The 15,574-nt window shown below is 39.7% G+C and overlaps 1 protein-coding gene across 1 annotated transcript in view; it reads right to left on the bottom strand.

Moving 5' to 3' along the window:
* LOC119891582 (actin-3-like) overlaps positions 1-15,461 on the bottom strand; it is a 45,448-nt gene extending 29,987 nt beyond the window's left edge. Inside the window, exons 1-7 of the mRNA XM_038703348.1 lie at positions 15,337-15,461; positions 15,091-15,216; positions 13,196-13,306; positions 12,782-12,866; positions 9,063-9,224; positions 8,697-8,888; positions 8,293-8,474 (exon numbers count right to left, since the gene is read on the bottom strand). Coding sequence (XP_038559276.1) covers positions 8,293-8,474; positions 8,697-8,888; positions 9,063-9,224; positions 12,782-12,866; positions 13,196-13,306; positions 15,091-15,216; positions 15,337-15,459 — 981 coding nt within the window. The 5' untranslated portion in view covers positions 15,460-15,461. The remainder of the gene's footprint in view (positions 1-8,292; positions 8,475-8,696; positions 8,889-9,062; positions 9,225-12,781; positions 12,867-13,195; positions 13,307-15,090; positions 15,217-15,336) is intronic.
* Positions 15,462-15,574: the final 113 nt, after the last annotated feature.

Genomic DNA, 15,574 nt, shown 5'->3' with positions numbered 1-15,574 from the left:
CCATTACGTTAATTATTGGCTGGAAAGAGGTTACAGGTTTATTGTTGATCATGTAACCTTACAGTTTAATTTAGTTATAACGTTACACTGGTTTGAGCGTCTGAGGGATGTGTTGACTTACACTGAAGCTGATGTTCAAGCTCCACCCGCTAGACACAAGGCTGTAAACACAGAGGACAGGTGCAGAGCATTTCAGCATCAACTGAAAGATAGTGATTCTGATTGTACAGTCGTGGTCAAAAGTTTTAAAAACGACACAAGGATTGTTTTTCACAAAGTTTGCTCATTCTGTGTTTGTAGATATTTTTGTCAGATGTTACTGCAGTATATAATCACAAGCATTTCATAAGTGTCAAAGGATTTTATTGACAATTACATTCAGCTGACACTTTTATCCAAAGCAACTTACAATTGCTATACATGTCAGAGGTCGCACGCCTCTGGAGCAACTAGGGGTTAAGTGTCTTACTCAGGGCCACAATGGTAGATGTTTCACAGTGGGAATTGAACCCAGGTCTCCCACACCAAAGGCAAGCATCTTATCTATGAGCCATCACCACCGCATTCAGTTTATACAAAGAGTAAATATTTTCAGTGTTGGCCCTTCTCTAACTTCTGGGCCACATCCTGACTGATGGCAGCTCATTCTTGCATAATCAATTCTCGAAGTTTGTCAGAATTTTTTTTTTTCCACCCGCCTCTAGGAGATTGACCACAAGTTCTCAATGGGATTAAGGTCTGGGGAGTTTCCTGGCTATGGACCCGAAAGTTTGCCGTTTTGTTCCCCGAGCCACTTAGCTATCACTTATGGCAAGGTGCGTTCAAATGGCACCCTGTAGACCTGCTTCATCCTGAGATGATTTCTGCGCAAGACACGGTCCAGTGTTGATAAGCTTACCCTATCAATATTTGGAAATATGTCATTGCTTTCTATTATGTTTCTTTGTATTTGCTGTAATGTTATGGCGTTGTTTTCTAGGACCATGTTTATGATTTCAGTTTCCTGTTCAGGAGACAGACGACGTTCCCGACCACCTTGTGTTGGTAATCTTTCAGTTCTGCAAAACAAATAGTAAAATACTGTAAATACAAAGTAGGTATACATTTCCTAAATACTTGAAACATACTTTACAGTATTTTTACAGTCCTACAGAACAGTCCACAGGCAATACTGTACTACTGTACTCATTGAGTACTGTATTGATATGCAGTACTGCAATTTGCTAGTGAGAGTAGATTTCTTACCTATTCTCATTTTGGAAAGTCCGGATGATGGATGCTACAGTGTACCTGCTCAGATTTGGCTGTACTCTTTGCCCAGCCTCCCTCATTGTTAGACCATGGTTGACCACATGATCAACCAAAGTGGCTCAGATCTCATCAGAGATTACAGTCCTGGTCCTGGTCCTGGTCCTCGTCCTGGTCCTCGTCCTCTCACTCCTCTGGCTCTGCCTCTGTTTCCAATGTTGGCATCCATCGCTCCATTGAAGAGCTCACCTGTTGCCCTTTTATGCTAAAGCTCTGACTGCTAGTTGGAAAACTGTGTGACGGGTGTTTGCCCTTGTGATGAGTCAGTGTGCATATTTGATCGGCAGTGTGTTCCTTGTGAAAACAAGATATTTTCTGCATGAAACTTGTGCAAAAAGCAGAGAATTGTGTGTAGTGTTTTGAAAAAAGTGTGTTTTAGAACTGCAATTTGAGTGTAAAGCAGGAATTGTGCTTGTAGTTTAGCAGAATTGGTTCAGGGGGTTGGTGAATGAGTTACATGTCGTGGTCTCAAGTACCAGAATTTGTGTGTAAACAATTGAGAAAAACTGTAAAAAGGCAGGAAAATTCACTGCGCTTGTGTACACAGCAGGATGTTCAGGGAACCACCGTTTCTGTTGAAAAAAACCCCATTATGCTACGTTTTGTTGCCGCTGAACTCGCCCGTGATGTCGCCACGTTCATTTTTATTGAAAGGAGGGACTTTTCAATTAATTGCAATTTATCTGATCACTCTACATAACATTCTGGTGTACAAATTGCCATCAGCAGACTGTGTAAAAATGTATGTGTCATTCTCAAAACTTTTGACCACAACCGTAGAGGAGTGGACAAAATAACATGAACACTTGCGTAATATAATGCAGTTCATCAGCTTGCAGCATGTTCTAACTTGTGAAGTTCATAATGTGCACAAAATTGGACACCTGTACATGTGTTACTGCAAAGAGAAGAATTAAACAGCATTAGTCTCTCAACTCTTTAATTCATGCTCTGGAGGATTTGGCCTTAATTAGTGTTCTGGCCAATTCTCCTACTGACACAAACAGAACTAGCCCCCAGACTGAGCAGATTCATGTTACATGAAAAAAGGAACGTATCACAAACCATTTCACTTAAAGAGAATTGTCTCATCACAGAGATGAGATGTCACACCATCATTTTGTCAGGGATTTCATGGCTCAGAACCCAGATGCAGACAAGACCACAGCTCAGGAGGATATTCACACAGTTTATTGAACACAGACATAGGCTTGATGCTGGGGGTAAGGTTCCTCCGGTGTGGCGAGGGGTGGCAGGTAAGTTCGAGGCCAGGCAAGGCAGGTAACAGGGCTGACACAGAAGTGAGTCTGTGGTGGGGAAATCTTCAGCCAGGCGTCCTCTGTGACAGAGCGACACAAGAGCAGAGCAGGGTCTCCAAAGACACTAAAGCAGGGCAAAGTAAAACAGAGTCAAAAACGGGTCTAGTCTCTGAGTTAGAGTTCAAGTCAAGTCTCATGTCTCTTGCGATTATAATAAGTGTTGCATCACCTACAGCATCCAGGCTGCTTAGCCATATATAAGGAATTCAAAGTATTTAATGTGTTAATATGACTCCTTAACTATTATCAGCTTTGATTGTGGTATATAATCAGTGTAAACAGGCTATGACACATGCCATCCTACACATGACAAAAACTGTTAAAAAAAAAAGTTTTATTTTTAAGTTAATATCTGTATTTTGCCTTGTAGCATGAACATATAGTACATTACAGACCAAAAATTGAGGTTCTGAAGAAAAATGACTCCCTTGTCTGTCGCTGAATTATAATGAAAAGCCTTGGCTCCTATTGTGCTGGCTCTATGGGGCCATAAGACCAAATATAGAAAATGCTATACCTCACAGCACTAAAACTGATATACTCATATTTAGTGGCAAAACATCACATTGTAGCTAAATGCAAAACACTATTGCAAACAAATGATGTGAAATATACTATCCACAAAACTTTTAACATACTACAGTGCACTTCGTTATGACAACATTCAACATCAACATTTTTAGTGTGAATGTGAAGAAACTTATGGCATGTAACTTGTTAAGAACAAAATGTATATAAATGAATATAATAAAATAAAAAAATCCTAATCCTTGTTAATCTAGGTATGGGCCACAAAACATTTCTGGCTTCTAGGTGTCTTTCAGTGGCCTAAGAACTAGAAAAGTCTTAAGCAACAGAATGGTTACATTTCAAAAAGATCAAGCTTGACAGTGTCTTTGCACTAAGTCTGGCTCGATGAGGGCGCATTATAAGGCCTTCATGACTAAATACCCTTTCCACTGGTGCACTGGTGGCAGGAACTGCAAGCAGTTTCATAGACACAAGGTAAAGCCTTGGGAAGACCTTTGCATGCTTTTTCCAGAAATCCAACTTGGAGTTGCTAGTGTCTTGCTCGGGGAGACACTGGTGGATGTGTCGCAATTGGAATCAAACGTGAGACTCCCATACCGAAGATATGTGTTTTATCCACTGCACAATCACCAACCTGTACAAGTTCTGATCCAAGCAAGGCTAATTTGCTAACCTGAATCTGTGTTTTATTTCAATCACCCATGTTGTTAAAAATAAAAGCATTTTTTATAGCACTTTTCAATATAAGTCAACAAAGTGCTTTATAGCAATCAATGTAAAACATACAAACGTTATAAGTAATTTGTATCACAGACAGTGGTGTGGTGGTCTACACTATATTAACATCTGGCATTACAGTGTTTGTAGGTGCCGGGGACAAACTCACATTATTTATTTTATTTGAATATTTCTAAGCTCATTGGTGAATTTATAAGTTTCAAGATGGTAACAGCTGACATGTTCTTTAAAATCCACCATAAAAAAGCTTTGACTTCCTTTTTAGTTATAAATCAAATTTTATACTGTTCATTTTGGGTGAAGTCTAAACTGAGTAGTTTTTTACTATTTCACTGTTCTGCTGGGGAACAGCTGGTCTGAGAGGAGTTCAGTGGGGAACTTCATACTGGGAGAGACTAAGTTCAACACTGAGGAAGAACCAGACCGCTGTCTGAGAGAAAGAGGACGGTTGAAGGAGAAAAAAATAGTTCTCATCAACACCCCAGATCTGCTGCATCCCAACATCTCTGAAGAGAAACTGACAGAACATGTGACAAACTGTGTGAGTGTCTCTGATCCTGGACCTCATGTGTTCCTGCTGGTTCTACAGCCTGAAGACTTCACTGAGGAACACAAACTGAGGCTCTGCAGAGTCCTGAAACTCTTCAGTGGTCGATCATTTGATCATTCACTGGTTCTGATATCAACAACCAGAGAGGAGAGTCCAGGTTCCAAAGATAAGAACGTACCAGACCAGCCTACTTAAAGCAGAACAACTTTGAACTTCCAGAACTGCTACATCACTTAGATCAAACTGTAAAAAAGAACACCAGGCATGTGAGCTGTGATGCATTTAAAGACGCAGCACCAGGTTCTGATCAGGAAACCATGAAACAAGGAGAAGGAGTCCGCTGCAGATGTTATAGCTGTAACATTATGATGTGACCATCAGAATGTTATGGCTGATCAGTGATTAATACAACACTGACATATGAGACATGTAAGGGATAAAACCCGATGAGGTAATTAATGGATGAAGGGGAGGACAGAACTGTCCAACGTGCAGTTATTAACTCCTGATTATGGAAACCTCGAAGGGCATTATCCTGCTTATAATATGGTCACTTGCTATAAATATATATTTTGAATGTGTTTTGCAATCAGAATCAGGGTCTAAAGACATAACTCAGTTTCCCATCCCATCCTTATGCAATGGAAACTATATCACTACTTTAGTAAATAGGACAACTTTAGATACAACTTGGCAACGGGAGATATTTCTCAGCTCATTGAATCCTTTGGCGATCTTTGATTTGATGGTATCTAATGTTATGCTAGCAATCTCAAAGACAAACCACTCTGCTGCACAAACACCAACATTTGCATCTTGCCAAGAAGACAAATTCATACAACAAAACTACCATACACATAGACGAACAACCACGCACGCTGACACCTAAGGACAATTTACGGTTGCCAATTAACCTAGACTGCATGTCTTTGGATGGCGGGAGGAAGCCGGAGCACCCGGAGAGAACCCACGGAGAGAACATGCAAACTCCACACAAAATGAACCCACAACCTTCTTGCTGTGAGGTGACAGTGCCAACCACTGCACCACCGTGCTGCCTGCATCTGAGTAATATATCAGCTCCTGGTCTGTTTGACAATAGTTTGTCCCATGAAGAGGTTCATGAGGAGATGGTGAAATGCATCAGTCTTCTGGCTCCAGGACCACATGTCTTCCCGTTGGCAGATTTACAAAAGAGGAGACGTTTCAACCTAATCAAGAAAGGCTTTAGGAAGGATGCTGAAAAGTTCACATTCTTTCTGATTCAACTGGAGGAGATTCACAGGAGTGTGATGAGATATCTATATGAAAGTACACTGACTGTGGAGAAAGATACCATGTGGTCATTAAGCGTGACAAACAAAACCAAATGCAGGTCAGTAGGGTTGGGTACTAAAATCTGTAATTTTCAGGGTGCTGACCGAATTACATCGGTACCACCGAGTACTGATTCAAGTAAAATCAATCTGTGCCAACTTTCGGTACCTGAGAGTCTGGGTGAGACAGTAGAAAGAAAGAGAGAGAGCGAACTACGGGAGTGAAATTGTTTGTCTTGAAGCATTGCCCTGTGATGAACTGGCAAGTAAACATGGTTATAATACCAGTATGTGGTGGACACAGTAAGGATCACAGTACAATATCAATGTAGTCAAATACTAACAGACCTACTACAGTTAGTGAAGCTGAAGCTGACGTTGGAGCTCCACCTGCTGGACACAACACTGCAAACATACACACAAGAGGCGCAGAGCATTTTAACATCGACTGAAATAGTGATTCTGATTGTACAGGGGGTGGACAAAATAACAGGAACACTTACATTATATAATTCAGGTCACCAGCCTGCAGCCTGTTCTGACTTTATGAAGTTCATAATGTGTTTTTCTTCTCTTCTTTTAATGTGTTGACTCAGTGGTCGTTGTGGAAGCTGTGTTTGTCCTGTTTTAAAGTAAATGCATATTTAGTTACTTACTACAGTCAGTGCTGGTGAAGGTTTGTGATGACAATTCAAGTTTTCAAACAAACAACTCAGGCAAAAAATTTTATTCAAGTCTTCTGCAGAAGGACTCACAGCAACACGCAACACACACCGTATACATGTATGCTCGAATGAGTGAGGAGAGCTGAGTGAGCCTGTTAATTATCCAGCTTTAGGGTCAATCATATCATCCCACAAAGACACCATGTTCCCGAAGTCTGGATAACACAGAGAACTGTTACGTTTACACAGATTCAGTGCCACATCACACATAAGTCTCCCTGAGTCCAGGGTTACACCCAATATGTTTGGAATTTCCATAAAATATAACAGATTTTAGGAGAATATGATTAAACAAAAATAAATGGAGTTAGATGTACTTTTTTGCAGGTATAAATACCCACCAAGGAGAGTGGCCTCTTTGTAGCCTCAAAGATGAAAGAAAGGAAAGGAAATCTGTTAAATGCTCCCCGTTTCTGATGACGCTCAACTGCACAAATAAGTGATCCAGTTTTTTGTTTGCTTGTTTTTTTAAATCAACAGAAGACTGGAGAGATTTTAGTGTTCAAGTCAAACTGAAAGTCTAGAAGTGCAAATTCCACTCCTGTGTGCATGATTATGTGCTTTCATGTACAGCATTTTGTTGCATCATTTGCATCTATGTGTGGAAAAAAAAAAATCTGGAACAATGAACACAACACCCAAAGGCATTTAAAATTTTAAAACTCATGCAGCAATTGATGACATTAGAGAAGGTTCTAATGCACTCCCATAAAGAAATTATACAGTTTGACTCTGAGAGACTATCGACTGAACAGATGAGCAGAGAAGCTGAATATTAACATGAAATTTATTGCATTGAGATTATTAGAGGTAGAAAGAAGAGTAGAAAAAATATGTTCAGTGATATTACTGTTTGTTTTACAATCAGTAGTTTATCTCCAGAAGCAGTGAAAGCAAAGAACCATGTTCAGAGATGTTGTAGGTTCAGTGAGTTGCTGAGTTTCTGTCTCTTGATTCATCTTGTATGTGGCATCTCAGATCTGATAGTCCGTTCACAAGATAAACCAGACACATTTCTTGGTTGATGCCCAGCATATTAATGCCCCTGCTGGTGCAGAGGACGATGATGACGTGGGGCTTTCTAGAAGCACTTTCGATGGACAATGTAGGGGCCACACTCATCGTACTCCTGCTTGCTGATCCAAATCTGCTGGAAAGTCGAGAGGGAGGCCAGGATGGAGCCGCCGATCCAGACGGAGTACTGTCTCTCTGGGGGAGCGATGGTCTGGAGGTGAGAAAAGAAAACTTATGAGACAGGAAGAGGTGATCCTCAGAATGAGCAACAAAAGCCTTAAATTAATATTTCTGGATTTGATGTGTATCTTATGAAGATTTCATGCAAAAAAACAGGTTTTGTTTTATTATGAGGGTGAAAAAACCATGAAAACTCTGTAGCCTTAGTAGTTTTAGCAGACGTATCGGGGTTTGAATCTGTTTCATAGAATGTTTTGACTTGAGACCTGACAGATTTGATATCCCCCAAGATCAGGAAATGTGTTCATTTTAAACCCAATTACATTTTACATCTGAATTCTATTTAATCTACCGTTTTAGATAAGTTATAAAACCAAATATATTTGGTAATTGGTTCAGGATCTTGCCCAAGGGGATTGAACTCCGAACGGGCAATCTGCTCTACCTCCTGAGCCACAGCCACCCCTAATGTTCAGAAGTTTCCCTAAAAAATGTGTCCACTTGGAGCTCTAGAACATATAAAGACCAGGTCAGGAGACAAATAATTTTATCAACTCTTTTCCTGAAAAATTATACTCAATTTGTCCTTCATGAAAAAACTAAAGCTGTACCTTGATTTTCATGGTGGGTGGGGCCAGAGCGGTGATCTCCTTCTGCATGCGGTCAGTGATGCCGGGGTACATGGTGGTGCCGCCGGACAGCACAGTGTTGGCGTACAGGTCCTTACGGATGTCGACATCACTCTTCATGATGCTGTTGTAGGTCATCTCGTGGATGCCAGCTGACTCCAATCCTGAACACACGGATGAAACAAGAATCTATTTAGTGTTCGATTCAATTTTAATGTATATCTTTAGCACACAAGACAAGAGACAGCTTTGAAGCAGTATAAATAACGATGTTGATGGCAGCATAGAACACTTACTTACAAGAGCTCAGAAACTCTGTACAGTCAAAGCACTTGTCAGTGTTTGAATTATTTGCTTTAAAAATACAGTTAACGCTCATTACTCACCGATGAATGAAGGCTGGAAGAGCGTCTCGGGGCAGCGGAACCTCTCGTTGCCGATGGTGATGACCTGTCCGTCAGGAAGCTCGTAGCTCTTCTCCAGGGTGGAAGAGGAAGCTGCCGTCTGCATCTCCTGCTCGAAGTCCAGAGCCACGTAGCAGAGCTTCTCCTTAATGTCACGCACGATCTCACGCTCAGCTGGTGAGAGTTGAAATTTTAGTTACAAAATGGATAAAAGTAAGATATTCTAAGACTTGATCAGCCTGAAGCCATTCAGGAACTTCATCTCTTACAAGGTTACCCTTGTTTGAAAAGTAGATGCTCCAGATTATAAGTTGGGCCTATACTGTTTGTTTTAGGTAAAACTCGTACCGGTGGTGGTGAAGCTGTAGCCTCTCTCAGTGAGGATTCTCATCAGATATTCGGTCAGATCTCTGCCAGCCAGGTCCAGACGAAGGATGGCGTGTTGCAGAGCGTTACCCTCGTAGATGGGCACAGTGTGGCTGACACCGTCACCGGAGTCCATCACAATACCTGCAAGACAAAAACCACCCAATTACAAAAAAAGGAAAGGACTCTGTGGTCATTCTGATCATGGTCAGTAATGTTGAAGACACTAGAGGAAAAGTCTGAATGATCATCACCAGCATCTTCACCTGAGGCCAAAAGTGAACATTTGTGTTCAGTGTGTAAAATTTAGTGGCATTTAGTGGTGAGGGTTATGATTTGCAACCATCGGTCCAACCTGCCACTGGACAGCTTTAGTGGGTTAGGGTTAGAGTTTGCAGCCTGCTTAACACCCCTCTGAAAGAGCAGTCAGAAAATGTGATATTCGTAGGTTGATGGATGGGGATCAAACACCGAAACAAGAACAGTGCAGCCCATACTGTGATCTGAGAAACATTTGCTGCAGAATCCATTTGTTGAAGAGAGAGAAAAAAAAAAAAAACATTATCCCAAGGTGGGATCAAACAATGAACCCTTGGGATGCAAGTCTTTACCAACTGAGCTAACTGAACAACATGTTGATGCAAGAACACAGTGATGAAATGCGTGCTGTAGCGCTGTTTATCAGTTTTTTAGCTACCGTAGAAACATGATTATGCAATGTGGCGACATCCATAGAAGGGGGGGCCCCGTGTTTATGTAGATAGAAATGTCTCATTCTAAGGTAATAAAAACATAATGGTTTATTATGTGAGATCTTTATACACCACTGAAAACAGTCATGGATCTTATATTGCATTTCTGTGGAAAGATCCTCAAAAATATTACACACTGAACCTTTAAGTGATGAAAGGACACCTGGTGGTGTCATTTGTACTTCTGATGTAGGTAAACTGCTGAGTCTTGGCCTGAGGAGTTAAACCATGCGTTTGCATAGTGGTTGTTAAGTAACCCATTCCCCATAATATGATGGGTTAAATGCAGAGAACTAATTTGGCCTGCGTTGTGCTGTATATAATTGTGTATTTAAAAAATAATTTATTATCATTATTAGGGCCTGAGCATGAAACTTGCGAGAACCATATTAAAACGTATATCGGACAATATCTCAGCATATCGGATTTTAAAATCCTCAAATATAGTATTCGGTATGACTTATAAATCCCATAATGGTCGGACTCTACCTATTTCCCCCACAAATCCCACTGTTTATATAGGTGTTAAATTCACACCCAAACTGCTACAGCCCATCCCATTCCTGTGCAGGTTGATCTACTCCATCACTTTACTACAAAGAAATCACTTTACATTTGGAACTTGGATATCAGTTAAATCCTCTCTCATTTACTCAAACAAGTCAGGGATTTATACATATTTAATTAGAAAAAATTAAAAAGTAAAGTAAAAAAAAAACCTCTACTTGATTTGGCCTGGTGATGTCATTCATGACTACCCTCTTACTATAAAACAGGAAATGCTTAGGCGGGACCCTCCCCAAACAATTGTCCCGCATGGTGGAACTGAACATGAGAACAAATAATTGTAAGTATTAACACAGGAATACAATTAAACTATGTTTAAATTTTCAACCCATGTTATGATTGTGTGTTTACTTTAACCTATCATATGCTTGGCTGTGGACTGTAACATAATGCAAACACAAACAACCCGGGATAATAAAGTGGTGCATTTTTAAACAAACCATTGTAAATTACAAAAATAATATGGTGTAATGTGGATAATGACTTGTATGGGACAAGTGGTCAGAAAACCCACTCTGTTTCACAGAGCGATGCGCTGCAGGTAGTAGAACAGGTAGTTGGCCATTTTGTATTGAATGGTCATTTTTGATGATTTACAGGTTCCGTACTTTACCCAACTTCTCCTACAATATGAAATACAGCTCAAAGTGCTTTACATTTACAAGCACTTAAACACAGTGGTGGATAAAGTATTCAGATCCTTTACTGAGGCCAATTAAAAGTACTAATACCTCACTGTAAAAATAATGTTACAAGTAAAAGAACTGCACTGCATTGAAAATGTTACTTTCAAAAGTAAAGTATGTAAGTTAAATCAGCAAAATGTACCTACAGTATTAAAAGTAAAAGTACTCAATGCAGAATGACCATTTTATGTCATTAGATTATTGTTACTCATGCATAAATGTAAAAGCAGAATTTTACTGTTGTAGTTGATTGAAGTAAAACTATTTTGTATCAGACTGCCGTTACTTTTTTCATTATGGATTAATGGCATGAAAAGAATGATCAAGTGCAAGTACACATACCTCTAATTGGTACTTGAGTGAATAGTTACTGTCCAGTGCTTAAACGAGTAACAAATAAATACAGCATAGGTTATAGCATGCACAAAAAAAAATGTATTAAAACTGCAAAAAGGGCTATAAAATCAAATAAATACATAGATAAAAGTGTAAAAGCATGAAAGTAGTCCAGCACCAGAGGACTTGAGAGAGCGAGTTGGAATATAATCAGATAAAAAGGTCAGATAGATAAGAAGGTGCTAAACCATGAATTTTAAGATCAACTTCTAAATGCTACAGATAAGCTAAAACTCAAATGATGACATTTTGTATTAGTGGCAGCCTATTAATATATATTTTTTATCAGTAAATACTGCATTGCAATAGTCCAATCCTGAAAAATAAATAATAATTATTATAATAACAAATAACCTATGACAACTTGGCAAACTCTTACAAGAAAATGGGACCTTTGTAACACTTAAAATGTCATTTAAAATCCCAATCAGAGCCAATCAGGACACCCAGCCAGATATATTAATCTATAAGAAATAATTTATTTTTTACTATTAGCTCCAACTATGAGAATTTCTGTCTTGTTCTCATTCAGTTTCAGGAGATTTTCACTCATCCGGTGTTTAATGGAAGACAAGCAATTCTCCTAGAAGAATTAATCCGATGGATTTTTGCTGTGCAGAAGTTGTGCTATATGTGTTTTTTGTTGATGGATGTGTCCATGGCTTTGCATCGAAAATCAGTGACTAGCCATGAAACAGTTATTGTTATAACTTTGATGTACATGCTCAAATCTGTGGCAAATTTGACATGTTCAAGTGGGAAACACCTAAGCTCAAGCACTCTACATTAAGTATAATATGTCCACCTTAACGGCAGTGTTTTTATGCCCCGCCCCTGTAGTTGCTGACAACTATAATTTGACTATGAACTTAGCTGCACTCATCTCGAAAGCACCTATTAACTAAAAGTGATAGCGCCTCCTAACAGTAAAAGGATGTGTCAAGTTTTAAGCTGTCATGAACTACTCCACTACACCCACCTCAAAACTTTCTCAGAAGAGCCATAACACATTGATGATGTTATGGTGTGAAGCTTGTGAGTTTTCACTAAACAGCGTGTCACTTCTTGACAGTGTAAGGGCCTCGTCCAATGCTGCTTGCAGCTTTAATTATTATAAACACTGAAATGTGTTCAGCTGCAGTTCTTCTAATGGCCACTACATACTGAGAAAAATGCGACTTCTTAGGAAATACAAGTAATTTTTGGGCAAGAAGTCTGTCAAAAGCCAGTTTGTGACAATTTCAATGTTTTAAGACATTACAGCTCAGAGAAATGTTTGTGGTCATGTTTGACTTCTCACCTGTGGTACGACCGGAGGCGTACAGTGACAGGACGGCCTGGATGGCCACATACATGGCAGGACAGTTGAAGGTTTCAAACATGATCTGGACCAAAAAGAAAGATGACGCGTCACCGTGGAAGCCACAACATCTGAAGACACAACAAAACCCCTGTAGCTTGTTTAGCTCGCTTTTTCATAGTGCAGCTGTATTACAAGTAAAAATTCTCACCAAGAAAATAGATTTTCAAAAACATCTGGAAATAAATTGCACATTAGTTTCTATCTCTGTATAGAGAAGCTAATTGGAGTTAAAGCTGCACCTGCACAACACTGTGTTTGTGCCTGATTTTCTTCTGATCCATATACACTCACTGCAGTAAGATCAGAGATCAAAATAAAAGTGTAGATTTTGAGCATTTGTTACAAACACACCTGTGTCATCTTCGCCTTGTTGTCCTTGGGGTTGAGTGGAGGCTCGGTCAGCAAGAGTGGATGCTCCTCAGGAGCAACACGGAGCTCATTGTAGAAGGTGTGATGCAAAAACTGCAGCAAAGGACAGCTGTCAAAGCTACTGTCAAAATGTGGCAAGAATAAAAATACTTGCAGGACAATTCATGTGTGGTTGGTGTCAAGCTTTTTTAGTTAGACATTTTCATTCACTTACACATGTAGATTCCTATGCCATTTAATGATAAAAGTTTGATTTAGGGCCCTATGATTTCCAAGATGCGGAAAAAATTATGGAATCACGGAATTTGAAAATAAAATGGAATTGACTGTAAAACGTGGAATCTGCCAAAATCTTTCTTCAGTTTCACAACACCATCTCTGTACGAAGCTGATAAGTTAGTGGACGTCATGTGGATCCGCAAAACATTGCACAAATTATAAGCTAACAATTGTTACGCTAATCGCAAATAAACAGGAAATAGTCATCAATCATCGTAGTACTATCATAGGTTTGGGATGTCGATCTACACCAAACTTTGAACCAAAGACCATCAAAGAAAAATTTGCCTAGCTATAATGGAAGCTTGAACAGCGTGGGAAATTCCTATTCATCCGTATGGCATTTTCAACCAAATTACATTTTGCCTCATAATTACTGCACAGCATATCGCACATTCATAAACCTCATATCTACGTGTTTGGGGGATGCTGCCGGATCATATGGTATAGGATTCACCTCTATGTGATGACATTTATTTTCACAAAATTGTGAAAAATGAAAAAGCAATTTTAATTAACTCCTCCGAAGTGGCACCTCCGTTCAACACCATACTGACGAAATTTGGTGGTCCTCATTTGGATATGTATAAAAAAATGCGTGAGTTACACATGTAAGTTCTTGTACATGGCTTTCTAAACAGGAAATAGTTGATTATCTTTGCGGAGAGGTTAGTCACATTCAAGCCAAACTTGGTACATTACTTCCTCGAGGACCTGTATGAAATTTGGTGGCAATCGGCCACTAGGCGGCGATCAAATACATACATTATACATTAATTTTATATCTTCAACACAAAACTCAGGCCCGCGGTCTCATCTCCCTCGTTGTCTGCAGGGCGCCAGGGTCAGCTTGTGCAGCATCCAGGAGGCTTGGACCCATATCATAACTGCTTGCAGGTCAAGAACAGTAGGGTTATAATACATTTAGTAGCAGGTAGCGTTATATTTAGCTAACTAACTTTACATTAGGAATAATCCACAGCCTTCTCCTTTTAACCTCTCCTGGTAGTGATAGAAAAAAGTGTTTACATGGATTTAAGATGATACACACAAAATCAGAGGAATGCAAGCACCTCATTACACACCTATTTTATTTAACTATTTATTTTAGTTTTTGCTTAATGATGCAGTTCTGACCAACAATAGGGCATTGATTACTGACAAGTATAGGTAGTGATTGAATTTTTGTAGACTTTTGCTGTATGGGTGGAGTCAGATATTCCTTTTGGGTTCCAAAACCAAACATAAATAATTACACATTGCTAGATTTGAATATTTCTATGTGCATATTTGCATGATCAAACTGATTGACATTACATTTTTTAAACATTTTTTATGGAATCTTGATCTTTATTTCATCCACCACATGATTACACACTTTCTGATGATAGAATTTGATAAAGTTTTAACATCAAACAAAAGTTTGAGAAATTTAAATGAAAATGAATTGGTGAAAAAATATACAGTGGTGCTGCAACCTTTTTAGAAGTTCTTGACAATTTGTTACTACAACAGATCAAAGTCACAGCTCTCAGGCTGCTTTCTCGATTTGAGCTCCAGGTGTGTAAACTTAGTTAAACCTGTATTAATGTCTTCACCTTCTCCATGTTGTCCCAGTTGGTGACGATGCCGTGCTCGATGGGGTACTCCAGGGTCAGGATGCCTCTCTTGTTCTGGGCCTCATTTCCCATGTATCCGTTCTTCGGTCCAATTCCCACTGTAAACTGCACGTGCACACACACACACACACACACCCCTTTAAAGTCAGATATTACACTATATTTATCTGTGTGTTATATGTTAGTGTCATGAGATGCAGGTGGCGTTCATGGTGGTGTCAGTACCTGGTGTCTGGTTTGGCCAAAGATGACCGGTAGGACGGCGCAGGGGACGTCATCTCCGGCGAAACCAGCCTTGCACATGCCAGAGCCAATATCAACAACGAGGGCAGCAATCTCGTCTTCCATTTCTGAAAGGAAACATTTAGATTAATGAGCAACATGGAGTTCAGGTCTCTCCCACAACAAACCCTGAATAGCTCCTGCCTCCTTAAACATCCCACGCCTCGTTTTCTCTCTTCCT

Source organism: Micropterus salmoides, unplaced genomic scaffold, assembly GCF_014851395.1.
Source record: "Micropterus salmoides isolate LMB-PRFRI ecotype aquatic unplaced genomic scaffold, ASM1485139v1 Ms_hic_scaffold_7, whole genome shotgun sequence".
In the NCBI taxonomy this organism is placed as follows: Eukaryota; Metazoa; Chordata; class Actinopteri; order Centrarchiformes; family Centrarchidae; genus Micropterus; species Micropterus salmoides.
The sequence above is the reverse complement of the archived record's forward strand: the minus strand, read 5'-3'. Positions and strand labels throughout refer to the sequence as shown.